The sequence below is a fragment of the Staurois parvus genome, unplaced genomic scaffold, assembly GCF_062004578.1.
Source record: "Staurois parvus isolate SC_StPar_1 unplaced genomic scaffold, SC_StPar_1.0 ptg000362l, whole genome shotgun sequence".
NCBI lineage: Eukaryota > Metazoa > Chordata > Amphibia > Anura > Ranidae > Staurois > Staurois parvus.
The window spans coordinates 348165-366964 of NW_028318158.1; the positions used below are offsets into that span (position 1 = coordinate 348165).

The window sequence follows — 18800 nt, forward strand, 5'->3', positions numbered from 1 at the left end:
ATTACTATTACACCAAGCAACCACAATCACTACCACTTTCCAAACTGCAATTTTGTTACTCGAAAATGTCATATACTACAAAGCAACCCCAGACTGCATAATAAAACATCATCCGACAGTTATTAAACACAGACTGTAACACGATATAGAATATTGCGGAAGAAGGGATCTCTGGACAATCAATTGTGGAACAGCCCTTGATTATTGAACAGTTGAGAGGCATACAAATTTCGTAAGCTTGGTATACACAGACAGATATTTTACCGACATCCTAAAAGTCAAAGGAGATGAAAAGTCATCCCATCACCAACTGCTCTAAGATCAAATAATCACTTTTGGATGTTTGTTTCACTAAAATCAGTGTCACATTACTTATTTTTAAATGTTCATTTGAGACCATGTGACTGCCAAGCCTCAGTATGTGCTTTTTTTTTTGTGCACAACGGTGGACAAAGTTTTTCTCAGCACCAAAATCAGTTAAAGTCTTCACCGTGGACTAGACTTCCACTGGCAGAGCATCTGCACTGATGGAAGAGCCCGATGTGATGTAGGCTGCATACATAGATAGTAGGGTGGTGCTTCTCCCAGGTGCCAACAGCTGCGGGATATCAGCCTGAACAGTGTTGTCAGCCCAATCCAGGAAATAAAGTCACATTCAGAGGCATGGCAGGATCTACAGGTAGTTTTATTACAATAACTAAGACTAATAAAGGAGGATCATGTCACTGTATATATTTTTATAGGTACATTGCACAGGAGACACTATCATTTTTACCTGGAGAAAACATTTTGCTCTTAATACCAATACTTTTCCCATTTGACTAAAGTTTATCGCCATTTTCCTGAATGAACTACCAAGATCATTCAACATATATTTTCCAATCTGCATCCAATAATTATGTTTTCAGATACAATTGGGCATACCAGCAGAGTAGCAACAGGCTGCAGAGACACTGATGCACAGAAAGGAAAGTAGCTGGGAAGCTGCAGAGACACTGACACACAAGAGAGGAAGGAGGTGAGAGGATGCAGAAACACAACCACACAGGAGAGGGGAAAGATGGGTGGATTGGGAGACCACCACACAGGAGAAGAAGGATAATATTGAACAGCAGAGAGCACTAGACTAAGTGCAGTAGTATGAACCCAGTTTTTTAATAACAGACAATTCGCAACTCCCTTTTAGCTCTAAGAGCAAAGCATGTCTCCATGATTTAAATCACTGCTCTCCATTGGTCCACAAGGTGGATGGCCGGGATGCTACAGTGGCCATCAGCAGGATCAGATGCTGCAGGATGAGCAGAGTGACGCCAAGAGCCAGGCTGGAAAATACAGGGGCACTGGACCAAATGTGATGTCACCGTGAGCAAAACAAGAAGCAGAGGGGCGTGGTTATGCATTTAAAAGCCCTGCAGCTTCTTCCTCAAACCATCTGAATGGTGGAATGGAAGAAGCTGCAGAGCTTTGAAATGTGTAACCACGCCTCTCTGCTTCCTGTTCCACCCACAGTGACATTTCTTCCAGTCCAGTGCCCCTGCGACTCAAATCATGGAGACATATTTTGTTCTTACAGCTGAAAGTGAGTTGCCAATAGTAGTAATAAAAACTGTGTTCATACTACTGCGCTTAGTCTGGTGCCCAGTGCTGGTCCATTTTATTTTTTTTCAGAGGTGACTTCACTCTTAAGAGGAGCAGCCACTGGTGTGTGGAGCAAGAAACAGACTTCATGGGCTCATTTACATGCACTTTCTGGGGGTTACCAAAGGAATCTATAGATTAATTTATGGTTTATTTATTGTCTGTCTTCCCCCCTTTTCCCTTGTTCACTGGTTGATAAGTAGGAAACGACTGTCTTGCTCCATTTGCTTGTTTTTGGAAGAAGGAGGTGGGAAGCTGTAGAGACACAGCCACACAGGAGTGGGAGGAGGTGGAAGGCTGTAGAGACACAGCCACACAGGAGTGGGAGGAGGTGGAAGGCTGTAGAGACACAGCCACACAGGAGTGGGAGGAGGTGGAAGGCTGTAGAGACACAGCCACACAGGAGTGGGAGGAGGTGGAAGGCTGTAGAGACACAGCCACACAGGAGTGGGAGGAGGTAGGAGGCTGCAGAGACACAGCCACACAGGAATGGGAGGAGGTAGGAGGCGGCAGAGACACAGCCACACAGGACTGGGAGGAGGCGGGAGGATGCAGACACAGCCACACAGGAGTGGGAGGAGGCGGGAGGATGTGCAGACACAGCCACACAGGAGTGGGAGGAGGCGGGAGGATGTGCAGACACAGCCACACAGGAGTGGGAGGAGGCGGGAGGATGTGCAGACACAGCCACACAGGAGTGGGAGGAGGCGAGGCGGGAGGATGTACAGACACAGCCACACAGGAGTGGGAGGAGGTGAGAGGATATATAGACACAGCCACACAGGAGTGGGAGGAGGCAGGAGGATGTGCAGACACAGCCACACAGGAGTGGGAGGAGGCAGGAGGATCTGCAGACACAGCCACACAGGAGTGGGAGGAGGCAGGAGGATCTGCAGACACAGCCACACAGGAGTGGGAGAAGATGGGAGGATGTAGAGACACAGCCACACAGGAGTGGGAGGCTGGAGAGGCATGACCACACAGGAGAAAAGGGGTGGGAGGATGCCGAAACATGACCACACAGGAAAGGAGAAGGATGGGGGTCAAAAGAGGTAAGGATAGGTGAATAACAGGTTTGATGGCAATATCATAATAGTTTTGTGCTGCACGAATTCTGGAAATGTCTCCCTAGAGAAAAGTCTTTCAGATTTTGTTGCACATTTTGGCACAATTAAATATCTTCCAGTACAAAGACTGACATACAGTTTATTATCAAAATGATATTCCCATGCAAGATCTCCATAAACAGCAATTCGCTATTTAGAATGTTTTGGTCACTACAGACTGATTCATGGGCCCTCTTTTATTACCTCCAAGTGGAGCTCACAGTGTGTGTATGTCTGTCCAGTTTCACAACTCTACCGCATTGCACAGGCATGTGAGTGAAACCATGTTTTTCGCCTCTGCAGCTTTTATATTAACTGCCTGCTCACTAGACAGTGAATAGGCACTATGAACTGGACAGTATGGACAAAAATGGCAAATCCACTGTACCTCGTGCCCAGGCAATCTTGTATTGTACAGACAACTAATGATTTAAGTGCATTGTATCCCTCTCCAATCTTATTTTGAAGAACAATGACTGAGGGATGGAGGTACATATGACAATAGTGTACATCGCAAAACTAAGAGATGCACAATCTATTTCAAAATATCGGCATCAACAGATCAGATGGACATCCCAAACACATCAGAGAGTGAAACATGGCAGAACAATAAAGAAAAAAGGCTGAAAACACACATACCAGAGGGCTTGGGTTTATTGAGGACTTCCGAAGGTTTCTCGCTTGCATTGCATGTAGGTGACTTAATCTGGCCTGGAAACCTAAAGACAGAAAATATAAGGGGCCAGTTATTTTGATCAGTGAATAAGGTGAATAATCACACAAAGTGCATTCACACATAACCAAAAACATTGAGAGTGTGTTATTCTTATAAATGTGAATAAGTAACTGGGGCAGTACAGGAGGCCTCTACCCTTACTCCCTGTCAACTAACACATCTCCAGCGCACCATATTACCCGAGGGCCACACAATTTCAGCACGAAAGTGAATAGCAGACCAAGCACACAGCCCAGACCTGCTCCAGCCCACCTAGAAACCATAGAAAAAAAAGACAATACCCAACTAAACATTATTACAGTGAAGAGTTAATGATCTCCACTAATTAAAAAAGAAATTACAGTATATTATGCATCTCTTTGCAGCTCAAAAGGTCAGTACCCAAGCAGCTTATATTTGATATCTGTGCATACGTATATAGCCAGTGCCTAAATGGTGATAATATATACTGTCTACAAGCACCTCAGTGTATACAACAGAATAAAAAAAAAAACCTTAGTTATGATAGATATAACAACTACACGGCCCCCTTGTTTGATACTGCTATGCACACTCAGGAGTTGGCAGGCAGGGTATTATCATGAGGTCAGGTAAGAACAGGACGGCAAACTATAAAACCTCAGAGGGGCCTTCAGCTTTGATTCTCACCACTGAGTCATTCTCAGACAAAGTAAAGCTACATAAGGAGCTATATGTAAAGATTTCGTAACAAAGCCTTTGCAATTTAAATTTGGCACAGAGAACAGAGATTCTCAGATTGTGAGTAGTTCTCTTATGGTGGCATATGCATGTAGTTACACATAGAAGTAATTGTTCCCTACAGAGCACACTAGGAGGGTATACACTGTAAGTGCATCAGGCTCTACTGCATCGCACAATACTTCAAATCCAACATGTTTCAGACATTTGGAGCTATGTTTTGGTAGATAGGGGAAGAAGAAGAGCACAGGATGCAATTATATATTTTAGCAGATAAAAGTTAACATATACACTGATCAGCCATAACATTATGGCCACCCACCTAATATTGAGGAGGTCCCCTTTCTGCCACCATAACAGCCCTGGACCATTGAGGCATGGACTCAACTAGACAAAGCATCACACTGCATCCGCTGGCTTGCCTTCTTCTCATAGTGCATCCTGGTGCCATCTTTTCCCTAAGTAAGCGATGCACCCAGCCATCCATATGATGTAAAAGAAAACAAGATTCATCAGACCAGGCAACTTTCTTCCATTGCTCTGTGGTCCAATTCTGGCACTCACATGACCTGGATGTTAACACGAGTCACTACGGGCACCCTGACTGGTCTGTGTCTACACAGCTCCATGTGCAAGAAAATGTAATGCACTGTGTGTTCTGACACCTTACTATCAGGACAAACAATAACTTTTTCAGCAATTTGAGATACAGTAATTCTTTTACTGCATCGTACTATACGGTTCACCCTTTGCTCGCCACGTGCATCAATGAGCCTTGGCTGCCCATGACCCTGTCATTGGTTTTCCTTCCGTGGACCACTTTTGGTAGGTCCTGATCACTGCCAACTGGGAACATTCACCAAGAGCTGCAGTTTTGGAGTTGCTCTGATCCAGCAGTCTAACCATTACAATTTGGCCCTTGTCAAAGTTATTCAGATCCTAGCGCTTGCTCATTTTTTCTGCTTTTAACACATCATTTTCAGGAACAACATATTCACTTGGTTCCTAATATATCCAACCACTTTCAGGTGCCATTGTCAAAAGATAATCAATGTAATGCACTTAACCTGTCAGTGCTCATAATGTTGTGACTGATCGGTGTATGTATTTTCAGCAGTTTGGCTAGAGATCCACTTTATTTGAAACAATATATTCTGACTTGTTAAATACTAAAACAAAAAATGTAATGTTAGAAGATTTGAAAACATAAAATAGAAGCACCTACCTCTCTGTGCAGATGGTGACATGAGAGGGAAGGAGCCGGTCAGGATACTCTCAAATACTGGGTCAGGGAGCTCCCTGTCTAGCTCTGTGGAGTCCTGCTCCCACCAAGGTATAACGCCAGTGATGCCGCAGGCTCCTCCCGACTCACCTTCATAGAACCAATCACTCTGTTCATCATCACCTGCAATACAAAACGAAGCCCATATTTCAGCAGTGACCACTCTATCTGAACCTGTAATTTACTAAACACACATTCACAATCACTCCCCTGTTTAGAGCTGGTACTACTATTTTAACACCCCCTCCCCCCAGCTGCTTACTTACCTTAGTTCCAGGACCACAGCCAATTCTATTGTTAATAGCCTTTCCAACTGACATTTCTTAAGCCTCTAAGGCTAAACTTGGTCACACAACAACATTTGGAATACAACCCTATGGGGACTCGGGTGAAGAGAATGTCATCGGACTGGCTGTCAACAATGGAGAAGCCTGCAACTGTGCAACTGAAGTAAGCAGCAGGGGCAGGGGATGGGTGCAAGGATAGTGTAGCTTAGTTTGGGATTAGTGAAAGTTTTAATAAAATTACACCTGCTGTACTTTTGGATGTTATAGCACTGCGTGAGTCCTGGCACAGATGTCCTGACCTTATCCTGCTAATTACCATGATATTTTGGGGTTGTAGCACTACTCCTATGCCCCTATAGCTACAACAAATGTAGTTGCTGACTTTTAATAAACAGCCTCTCACCTGTCCCACTACCTACCAATGTGCTCACCCCAGCCGTTTTCACCTCCTGTTATCTGTCCCCGATATCTTAACTGTGGGCACCTGGCTGTGACAGCTTGCAGGTTCACAGCCGGGTGCCCACTGCAAATGCGTGAGCCACGCTGTGCATTGTGAATGGGCCCCGCAGTCTTCTGGGACCTGACACTTGTCCCAGAAAACTGTGGGGAGGGAGGCGAAAATCTTGCTTCCGACTGCCTAGGTGGTTGGAGCAGAAGTGGGAAATCAGGTACCCGCTCCCTCCCATAAGAGCCATTTTACAAACAGGAGCGGGGGAAAAAGCCTTAAAGCAGAAAATCCCCTTTTGGGTGGAGCTCCACTTTAATATTACTCCCAGTTAATCCCACTAGACTAGACATAAGAACTAGAGCCTTGGCATACAGGGAATGGTGAAGGAGCTACAACAGAGACCTTATGATAAACAGTGTTCAGCTTTAGGCCCTGTTCACATCTGGCTATTTGGGATCATGTGCAGAATCGCCACAATTTTGCCTGCAATTCCAAATCGCACTGCAATCATGGTAAAATGCACCATGTGTGTTTGAGTGCCATTCATTCTTAATGGCACCTCAAAGATGTTATGGTTTTGCCAAGCGGTTGTCGCCCAAAAACAATTCCTGCTTCTTTTTGGGCGACAAACTTCTTGCGATGTGGTTTGCCACACGACAATTGCAGCAAAACTGCCCCATGTTTAAGGTGCCATTAGAAATGAATAGCACCCAAACATGAGTGGCATATTTTGCAGTGAAATTTAGATTTTCGGGCAGAAATGCGACGATTCTGTCTGCTTTCCCAAATCGCCAGATGTGAACGCAGCCTTAACCTCCTGACGACAACATAACGCACATACGCTGTGGCAAACAAATGTGGGCTTTACTGCCCAACTGCCACACATACGTATCCATGACGGCCTGAGGATTTTGAGTTGCAAGTGCGCTCACTGCACACTCCCAGCCCATTGATCGAGTTGTCGCTAACAGCTCTTGGTCAAGATTTCTAATCAGGAGCCAGGCTACCAATCATGTGATTGCTGTGAGAGCCAATCAGAGCCAATATAGAAGGCTTGAGTTAAGGGGTTAAACAGGCTTATTTGTATCCTTTTACTCCAGAAGCCCCTTCCATCAAAGATTTCTCACAACGCATTTAGATGCGAGTGCTTACATCTTGCTGCATATAGACAAGGCTTTAATTACATCTAACCGCTCAATGCCTGTGACAGATAATCATATGTACAGTAATATTATGTAAACAATGATTTGCCCAAATAAGAATCATTAAAAGTCTAACATAAGCACATTAGATCCGCGAATTATGCTCCTGTCACAGCGCGGAAATCCTGCAATGTTTGGTCTTCTCCGACAGTATTAATTAGAAGGCGTAAAATGTTCCACTAATTAGCACGTTTCAATTAGACTTCACAGTATAAATGTTTCAGTACCTTGGCGTCCCTCGTCGTTCGTAAACAAGCCGGCATCGCTGCTGCTAATACTGCTGGATTCGCTGGAAAAAAAAAAGCACAAAAATGGAGAACAAAACGATCAATCAGGGCAGATAAAAATATACAGAATTCAAAGTCATTTTCTCTATTTTCTGGGTCCAAAAAAAAGGAGAGGAAAGAAAATCAAATGTGTTTGTAATCAGGCTGCAAATGCCATGGTTTTATGAACTGCCGAGCATATTATTTTTGGCACATAAAACCTCAGGAATCTAATGGGACACTGACAGGGAGCCAGATGTGTCTGCATGGAGGTGCTGACACAAGTGATGAATTTTATTATTTGCCTCCATCAAACGCTCGCTGCTCCCTTTTTAATGCCGAGCCATTCGGTGTGATCTCAGAAGACGCCGGCTCCAGGAGGGAGCAATGTTGGCTGGAAAAGTCTGTTGGAGACCTTCCTTTTGCAAATAAAAACACACAAGCCTGAAAAAAGAGAGAGATTAATCTTTGCAAAGCTCGAAAGTTGTTCACAGCTAAGATCAGCAACTAGACAAGGTTAGCTGAACTTCTGATTATTAGGATACAAAAGTCTGTGCTATCTGGGAACACGATTGAACGCTACAACGGGGCTGGACCAATCCCAGGAGCCAAATTACAAGCATGCATACAATTGGCACCTGGCATCTAACCCTTTATAGTCTTTTCTTTATTAATACTCTTGTCAATTTAAAGCAGAATGAATAGTCCATTAAGGGGTTGTTTACATCAAATGCAGTCAAACGTGTTTTTAAACTCATTACAAATGCATATACAAGAAAAAGTATTGTATTTTAATAAGCCTAGTTTACACCATTGTGGTGCCTTTATAAAATAAATAAATATTTTATATATCATAAAATAAATATATATAGATATATATATATATTTTTTTTCCCTCTGAGTAGCATTTGCATATGTTTGCAGTGCATTCGCTTGCATTCCAGTGCAAAAAATGCAGTATGCCGTACTTTTTTTTTCTCCTTAAATGCACATTATAGTACATCATGCTGCATTGTTTGCACTGGAATGCAAGCGGATGCACCGCAAACACATGTAAATATATTAAAAAAAATTATATATAGATACATATTTTTTCTTTTATTAATAACACCAAAAAAAAAAGGAAATGTATTACAAATGCATAAAACTGCACATGCAGTACCTCACAATGATCGCGGGAGTTGCAGTGTATACATGCAAAGATTCCCACTAGTGCTGCTACATAATCACGCATTTTTCAGTGCTTTCTTAGCACGTTTTTGATGCGTTTTCAAGCTTCATGCATTTTTTTTTGGAAGAGGAGGAGACTGGCTGTTAAACATAAAACCCTGCCAAAAACACACCTAAAATAATTATTATTATATCATAGGATTTATATAGCACCAACAGTTTGAGTAGTGCTTTTCAATATAAATGGAGACAGAAAAGTTACAAAACAATAAAATACAAGAGGGCCCTGCTCAGAAGAGAAAACTCCCATTGAAGTCTATGGGGCTAAAAATGCACTAGGGTGCAGCAAAAAAAGCATCAGCACCCTTGAATAATCACACTACACCATGCTGCATTGATGTTAATGGGCACCATAGAAAATAACTAGTGTGAACTGGGCCTTAAAGATGAAAAAATGAGCTTCTGCAATTGTCCTATTTAATCCAAATTTATTCTCGGCTATATTTCTTTTCCATCATTAGATGTAAGTCTTCCCAGATGAATGATGGTTGGTATCAATTAAATCCACTTACTCTGAGCCTAGGTTGTTGTGGGCCCACGATTTGTACTTACACTGCTGGCATTTAAAAAAAACACACATTTAAAGCGGTTGTAAACCCTTTTATATACCCAGTGAAGTGAGTGGCCTCAGGTGATACACAGAGATGAAACAAATCTTCCTACATACGTTGTACCTGTTTATCTGCAGTCTTCTCTGAATTTATAAACCTTGTCTGGGAGTTCAGAAAAAGGGGGGCAGAGAGCTGATATTACACACTGCAGAGCTCACATAGGAGAGTTCTGAAAGCTGATTGGAGGGAAGAGACAAACTCCCCTCCACACAGATCACAGGAACAGAGCTGAGTCTGTCAATCTACTGGAGATCACTCCCCGTCGCTATTTTTCTCTTGGTGTCAGGAAAACTCATCAGAAGAGATTCATGCTGATAGCAGAGGAATGAAGCAACAGATAGAAATGACACTTAGTGCTCTGGATAGAGACAAGTACACACTATAGAGGGATATGCTTACCTATGCAACCACTGTAAGTGGTAGTAAGCCACATCAAAAAAAAAAAAAAAGAAAAGAAAAAAAAACCCTGCAAGCTAAAGGCATAATGTGCTAGTATGAATTGCATACTAACACATTATAAAGGACTTAATTTGAAACAAAGCCCTCCAGCGGAGCGCTGTGACAGTTCCCTGGGGCTGCCATCTTCCCCCAGTCTTCCTTCCGGGATCGTGAGCTCTGGCCAGCTGACTCCCGCACGCTTGCCGGGCCATGGCACAGTGCTCTGAAGGAATGGCACAGGTATGTTGTTCCTTCAGAGCGCATGCGCCAGATATCAAAACGGGCTAATATCTCCTAAACGGTTCACATGTAGGAGATATTAATATTAACGGCAGGTAAGCTTTCTTATCAGCTTACCTGTAGGTAAAATTATTAAAGAAGAGTTTACTACCACTTTATTGATTCAATAAGAAATACAGAACTTAAGTGGAACTTCACTCTCTCAATCAACATGGACTATTTTAATCCTTATATGTGTATCATAATTTTTTTGTTTTAAACTATATTTACATTTCTTCAGTTACTTCATGGTTTCCATGCCTAGGCAAATGATGTCATACATCCAAGGAGTCCTCAGGAGCGGAGGGTGGGTTCTCAGCTCAGCCTATGCCTAAGCTAAGGGCAGATGGATTCCAGGAAGTAATTGCTACATGAATCATCTGTCCTTATCCAAGATGGCCACAGGCAGAAATGCCGGAAAATGTTTTTCAAAATGATTTCTCAGTAAAATAAAGCATGGAGACATGGATAAATGGGGGAGTTTACTTTGAATATTAAAAATGAATTAAACAGCATTTTTAGCTTGTGGTGTGCTCAGATGAAGTGCAGTTCTGCTTAAATTAAATTGTGTCTTTTATATCTGCTTAAAGTCCAGCTTTAAGCAACAACATGCTTGGTAGATTTAATTTAATGAATTTTGAGCACAACTGCATTTTACAAACTAATTTTTAGAAGTGGCATTCCAGGTAAGCAGATAAATATACAGTGGCAATAAAGATGCTAAAGCAGCATTCCATGTTTTAAGCATGAATTAAAAATAAATAGTCCTGCACTTACCAAGATGCTGCTGGTCTTACAGCTGAACAACCGTCAGCATCATTCAACCCAATTCCTGTGAGCCCAGGCTGTCATGGACACACCTCCTGGGGGTGCATCATCATGCTGGCCTGAGATCACAGTTTCACAGCACAGAACATGAACATTGTATAAGCAATGCTCTGTAGTGCAACAACACCATAACACCTACTTATATGAACAAAATTATGTGGAATCCCCTCCAAAGATGCTATAGACCAGGGGTCTCCAAACTTTCTAAACAAAGGACCAGTTTACTGTACTTCAGAATTTAGGAGGGCCGGATTGTGGTCAGCAGGAGTAGAAAAGGTTCTGACGTCAATGGAAAAGAACACTGACACCATCTTTGGTATCATTGGGAGATATTGTGCCCCATCAATGGTGTCAGTGGGGGGGTAATTGTGCCCCATCATTTTTTGTCATTGGGAGGAATTGTGCCCCATCGGTTTTTGTCATTGGGAGGAATTATGCCCCATCGTTTTTTGTCATTGGCTGGAATTGTGCCCCATCATTTTTTTGTCATTGGCTGGAATTGTGCCCCATCATTTTTTTGTCATTGGCAGGAATTGTGCCCCATAGTTTTTGTCATTTGCTGGAATTGTGCCCCATCGTTTTTTGTCATTGGCAGGAATTGTGCCCATCGTTTTTGTCTTTGGGAGGAATTGTGTCCCATCGGTTTTTGTCTTTGGGAGGAATTGTGCCCCATCAATGGTATCGGTGGATGAAATAGTGCCCCAAGGGCTGAATAAAAGCAAGCAAAGGGCCGCAACTGGCTCCCGTGCCACAGTTTGGAGATCACTGCTATAGACTATTGTGCTCTTCCAACCTGGTGGTAAGAATTTGGGGGAGACCCTTCCCTGTTCCAGCATGACTGTACTCCTGTGTACAAAGCCAGCTCCATAAAGACATGGTTTGATGAGCTTGGTGTGGAGAAACTAAGGAGGCCTGCATACAGCCCTGACCTCAACCCTAGTGAACACCTTTGGGATGAACTGAAATTCAAATTGTGAGCCAGGTCTTCTCATCCAACATCATTACCTGACCTCAATGTTTTTTGGCAAAATGGGCAGAAATTACCTCATAAAAGCATTCAGAAAGTCTCCATTGCCGCACACCATGCTCAGCTGTAAATCATCTAGCAGCCTCAGCAGACCCTGCCCAAGCTATGCCCCCAATCTTTTGCCCCACCCCACCTCCAGGATTAAGCCCAGGGGAGGGGGAAACATGTTGGAAGTATGGCTTGGACAGGGTCTGCTGAGGCTGCTACCTTCTAGATGATATACGGCGAAGCATGATGTGCGGCAGTGGAGACTTTCTGAATGCTTATATTGTGTTTATGGAGCCAGTGCTAACTCTTCTCCAGCATGCACCGCAGCGGGTTCCAGCACAATTTGGGAATAAGCTTTAACGGAGATCCTAATTTTTTTTGGGGGGGGTCCACAAAAATGACCACCTTCTTAGAAGGGAAGAGGCTGTTCTCACTGAAGAACTGCAGAGCAAGGGGGACAACAGCTCCGTAATATTCTCCATTGTTTTGGAACTGGATGTCCATAAGTGTTAATGCCAGGTATCCAAAAACTTTTGGCCATACAATATACTTCAGTCTGGGAATCATCTGTTCTACTAGAGTAATTGCCATAAAAAAATGTTTGTTTAAAAATAGCAGCAGGTGGTAAAAATGTATTCATCAAATGGTGCTATATAAATCAACTTGCCTGCCAGCTGTGAGCCGAAAGAAGAAAAGTAGTATTCAGATGGGTCTACAGGAGGAGTAGAACTCGAGAGTGGAAGGCACCACTGCAATAATATTCAAGTATTGAGCACGGAGCAGGCAGAGGTGCGGGGCAGTTTCAGGCCTCCTAGTTGTGAGAGTCAGGTGTCCACAAAGTTTCTGTCATATAAGGGTGTATTTATAAAACATTCAAATAGCAATTTGCCCAGTGAAAATGAACGTACATTCATTCTGTCTGAATGGCTGAATAAAACTAATGCTATTAGGCTATTTACTGTGCTAGTAATTTAAAATGAATAATGCTCCATTTGGCCACTAGATAGTTATAAGTATCAGGAAATCCTATGATACATAGATGCATCTTATAGCCCAACTCCAGGCAAAAAAAAAAGATTTCCCATATACTTAGATATACTTACCTGATTATCTGATCCTCCACTCACAAGACCTTTCCCTGTGGATCCGATCACCCCCCCCCCCCCATCACAATCTAGAGGTCTTGAACAATGGATTGTTCCTGATGTCATCAAGCCCATAGACCTGCTCTGGACTTGAAGATGTCAGGAACAGTCCACCACTGGATTGCAGGGAAGCACTATTTGCCGCTGGCGTGGAGGGTCGGGTAAGTATAAACTTTCTCGTTGGCCCACTGAATGGGAAAGCTTTTTTTTTTTTTTTGCCAGAGTTGGGCCTAAATAAATGAAAAAAAAAAATAAATGAAAAACATTTGCCCAGTGCGGGGAATAGCCTAAAAAAAATTGTTTTTGAAACCTTCACATGCACAAGCATGTTCATTGGGCAAATTCCTATGGCAATTTTTATAAGCAGAGTTTTGGAAGGGCAGTTTTCTCATGGGCATACCAACGGTAAGATCTTCCCAAAGTCGTATGAGTACTTGCCCTTCCACTAATAAGGTACAAAGAACTCATGCCTAGCATTCATTTCTACCCCTCATGTCACCCCAAGTACAACCTGTCACTCATATTCTCATCCGACCCCTTCTGTTCTTCATATTCCATCTTGTCTTTGTTTCCAAGCACCATGTCTTCTCCTTCTACCACAACTCCCTCATCGAGAACTTCATGCCCATGTTTTGGTGGTGCTATCTTCCTTTTTTTCACTTTGCTCTTCATTATGTCCAGGTGCTGATAATGTTTGCTGTCATTGTCTATTGGCTGATCACGACTTTGAGACAAAGTCATAGCACTAGAGACATCTGCCGGAGGGTCAATGGCCATCCGTTTCACTTTCCGTCTCCTTCTCAAGGTTCTGCTCCCCATAGTGTCGGCAACTAAGTCAGACTCATGCCACAAAGGCCTTTTATTACGTATAGTATTGATGTTTGAGGATGGTCTTCTTTTTGCTTGTAAGAGTTGATCGTCGGAGTCGCTGTCTTTTTTGTTATTGCTAACACATTCTCGATAGTCCTTGTTCTGTTCTTCTAAACTGGAGTCGGAGCCATCACTAAGACAGTGCCCAGGCTCCCATGGGTGATGGGTATTGTCAGAGCGCCTTTTCCTTCCTCTCCGCTTGCGCGCTTGGCGTTTCAGGAGACATGAGATGCTGCGGGAGTGATCCCCGGTGTCTGCAAAACATCCTCTGGCCTGCTCGGAGCTTTCTTCCAGTGCTGACACAAGATCATGGACAAGCTCTTCCATAGTCCTACTGAAATGCCTGTGGAAAGAGAGAATGACATCACCATAAAAGAAGACCATTTCAGATTTTACAGAACACATAATTATCTTATATTTTTTGCAGGCAAACTGGGATTAGTGCCGATTCACATATGTGCGGTTCAACAGCTGTAGTTTCAGTGCAAAATGAAAAGCAGTCGCTCAGTTCAGGATTTGAAGAGAGAAAACCGGTCTGGAATCATGTTCACAAACTCATGACGTGCAACTCAGAAGCGGTTCCCACAGAAGTCAATGAGCCTGTAATCCGCACATGAAACGGACCGCACTGCTTGGAAAATGGACAGCACTCTTTTTCAATCCGCACGGCCAGTGATCCGGACATATGTGAACAGGCGCCAACAGGAAGCAATGTTATTTCACATATCACGCAAATTGGATGAGGTTCAAACCGCATTCAATCCACATATATGTGAACCAGCACTAGCACCTACCTTACCAATGTTTCCATTCATATAACAGAATTTTTAAATGAATATTGCTGCTTATGTTTGACTTGCTTAAAAACCCCACCTAGGGTTATATTGCAGCTTACCAATCATTAGATGTGTTGGCTGCATTAGTTTACTTTTTTCAGGCCTTTTCCCTCTGTTTTCACCTGGTGAACTGGCCAGTAACACACCTACTGTATTAGTGAGACAACTCTGGGGGAATGAGCACATGAGGCACAGCAGACAGCAGTATTGTAAGTCTGGGGGGTGGGGGTGTTAAATGTATTAGCAGGTTTAAACACACTTACAAGCTGAAGCTCCAGCTTAAACTCCAGCTTACACTTTATACGCAATTGCAATTTTCCTTTTGGGATAAAGGTTTTGCATGAATAAATAAAAGCTGATCATTTTAATCACCCTTGTCAGTGTTAAGTGGTTTGTCTCATCCATGTAAACTGATGCATTCTGCTGGAGAGATTGTGCTGTGAAAAAAACAGGCTTGCTGGCTGGATTACTAAAAGAAAATAGAAGAAAGCCAAGAAAAGAAAACAAATGCAGCCATCACATCTAAGAATCTGTAAGGTGCAATATAAAAAGGTTTGATTTTGGGTTTAAAACTGCTTTAACCCCATTCGTACTGTGCCGGCAGATCTCCATTAACAGTAGTAAATTAGATGTGAACACAAGTTCACAAAAGGTAAAGCAGTACAAAAAGCAAAAATGTATTTTTATTGCAACTTACCAACTCTTAGATGTAGTGACTGCATTAGTTTCATTTTTTTCAGGATTTTTTTTCACCTGGTGAACACAGCCAGTAAGTCTGTTATTTTTAAATTTCTTCAACAGACCAAGCTGTCCAGCAAAAGAATCAACTGCAAGGTTGAGATAAATCATTTAACACTGACAGAGGTGCTTACAATGGCCAGCCTATATTCTTTTATGTAAAACCTTTATCCCAAAGAGAACACAAAAACTGTTGCTGTAACTGTTACTTGGAGCTCAGCTTTAATTTATTGTAAAGTCCATCTAAATCTTCTAGTGCATCTAACACTTCCCTCTCCACAGGTTGACAATGGTGTTGGCCAAGGATGGCTCCAATGCTTCTCCATAGAATGAAGTCACCCTAAGACATGTAGTGTATTACTGGCAAAATCATCAAGTGCAAATATGCATGAAAGCCTTGGCCCTCCTGGGTCCCTCCCTCCCCATTGGCTGAGAGCAGTGGTAGACATTGGCTCCTACTTCTGTCAATCACAGCCAGTGGGCCAATGAGAAGAGAGCAGGGCCAAACCATGTTCTGTGTGTGAAAGGACACACAGAGCAGCAGCTCAGGAGGGAGCCTGCTCAGGTGCCCCCATAGCAAGCTGCTTGCTCGAGGGGTACTGGGCAGGGGGGAGGGGCCAGGAGCTCAAGCGGGGGACCCAAGAAGAGGAGGATCAGAGATGCTCTGTACGATTACACAGAGAAGGTAAGTATGACATGTTCGTTATTTTAAAAAAAAGTAACCTTTAATATCACTTTAAAGCGGAGCTCCACCCAAAAGGAGAAGTTCCAATTTAAGGCTTTGTCCCCTGCTCCCCGTTAAGGATTGACACCTTTGAGAAGCGGGTGCCCGAATTTGACAGGTTCCAGTTCCCACTTCCGGTGCGGAAGCGGAAGTTGTCCTCCCCCCTCCCTCCCCGTAGTCTTCTGGGATACGTGAAGGTCCCAGAAGACTACGGTACCATTCAAAAAGTGCAGCACTACTCGCACATGCACAGTGGGCACCCTATGAAGCCGCAAGCTGTCACAGCCAGGTGCCCACACTGAAGATGCCGGTGCCAGGGAGAGAAGACGGCCGGTGAAACCAGCCCGTGGTGAGGACACCGCTGGACCAAAGGGCAGGTAAGTGTCTGTATTTTATTATTATTTTTTTTCTATTCAACTGGAACTCCGCTTTAAGGATTTGGTAAGCTGCAATATATTAATAAAATTTGTTTTTGGGTTGAATATCGGTTTTATATTTGATTTGGGCTTTGGCGTTTCCTGTGCAGTGTGGGTGAAGTTATGCTCTAGTGTGCTGCCCTGAAAAATATGGTTTGGAAATTTCTTTTAAATGTCTGAAATCATTTTGGATAGGTAACTGCAGTCCAGGGTAGATAAAAATCAATGATTCAAAAAATAAAAAAATAAAAAAAAAACCAAAATCGGATTTTTTTTATTTAAAATCGGATTTGTTTGAATAAAATGCTTTTTGAGGAAAATATATTACCATCCAAAGGTTGTTCCATCATGAAATAAAGATTAGTTTTTTAAATTATGTAGAATAAGGCTGTATATGTTTAATTTTTTTGGTAAATAAATTCCATGAATCCATTCACAATGTCATGCTCTTCCAGAGGTTTTTGTCAGATTATTGGGCAGTTTCTCTGCCTACAAGATATTATCACAGATTCTTGGTTTACTTTTTCAGTTCTCAAAACTGAATTTGACTCAGCGGAGATCACATGACTCTTCTTCACAGCAAAAATGTTATAACATGAACAGAGTTAAGAAAAAGACCTTCATCCTAACTTCTACAAATCTATGAATACAGAATCAACCCCTTCAGTGCTAAGTTTCAAGAAGTTCAGTGAATAGAATAGAAACAATATTTTTCTGATTGTTTGGAGTGGAATAGATCTGCACAAGAAGAAAGTGAAGCTAAGTGTGAGGAGGAAGGGGCTGACAGTCTAAGTTTCTTAAAATATATACCGTATTTGCCGGCGTATAAGACGACTGGGCGTATAAGACGACCCCCAACATTTCCACTCAAAATATAGAGTTTGTTATATACTCGCCGTATAAGACTACCCCCTCTTTCTTTTTGCTGGTGCCATGATAGGGTTGATAGGGGTTTGACTGCTGGACATTTTCTATGCTGTATTGTACTGTACAATGGTCCAGTACTGTGGTTGGCTGTTGGCTGTATACAAAGCCTGATTGGATTGGTCCCTGCTCCCTGTCTGCCCTCCCTGTCTCCCTGTCACTACCATGTCCCTGCATCTCCCTATAATTGGCACTAGTGCGCAAGTCCACATGTGAGAGCCCTGCGTAGACAAGGGGCGGGCCGGAGCACTGCTGCTTCCCGCCGAGCAGAACGGCTGGTCACGCTGAAAAGGCTGGCACCCCTGTATCGCTGCTGATGCTCGCCGCAGCCACGCTGATGACCCGCCGCGGCCTCACTGGATACCGTGCGATACTTTATGGTATGTAGAATGAGGTGGGCGGGCACCGCGCAAGTATCGGAAGGCCACTATGGCAGCTATGTCTATTGCAACTGAAGTGCACCCGGCGTATAAGACGACCCCCCCACTTGGAGGCATGTTTTTCAGGGCAAAAAAGTCGTCTTATACGCCGGCAAATACGGTATATTTTGTTTAGCCAAATTAGTTAACAAACATGGATGTTTAAGCAAATAACATATGCTGGAATGTTGTTGTTTCAGTTGTATAAATCTATTTAAAATTGTTATTATTAAGGTAATGATTATTTTTCTCCTTCCTAAGTACAACAGAAAAGTTGTCCAAATATGAATGATTAACCTATTAAACTGGGGATAAAAAAACTATGAAAAGTTGTTATTCTAAAAATCTTCATCTACTTGCATATTAAAGTTATACCAGCAAGTATTAGTCTTTATGTAGAAAACTAGGATTTACATCAAACCTTACTGACTAGTGATTTAAATCAGTTTGATTGAAATCAAATCCACCCTGCTACAGTCCCTGCTCCAAAGCTTACAATCTAACGTCCTTCCCATTTACATATGCCAAGCATAGGAACCCATGTCCCCAGCACCAAAAAGACTACAGTGCCATTAAATTGGTCACTATTGGTCACACTTTCTCAGATGGGTAGAGGGTAAATGTTTAATATCTGTCTACATTCTGTTTGCTGCAGCTCAGACC

General features: G+C 42.8%; 1 protein-coding gene across 1 annotated transcript in view; it reads right to left on the minus strand.

The window, feature by feature from the left end:
* The window catches only part of GPATCH2 (G-patch domain containing 2), a 209734-nt gene that overhangs the window by 172172 nt on the left and 18762 nt on the right, over positions 1-18800 (minus strand). The window contains exons 2-5 of the mRNA XM_089685011.1: positions 13722-14423; positions 7626-7687; positions 5405-5584; positions 3384-3463 (exon numbers count right to left, since the gene is read on the minus strand). Of these exons, the coding sequence (XP_089541137.1) occupies positions 3384-3463; positions 5405-5584; positions 7626-7687; positions 13722-14423 (1024 nt within the window). The remainder of the gene's footprint in view (positions 1-3383; positions 3464-5404; positions 5585-7625; positions 7688-13721; positions 14424-18800) is intronic.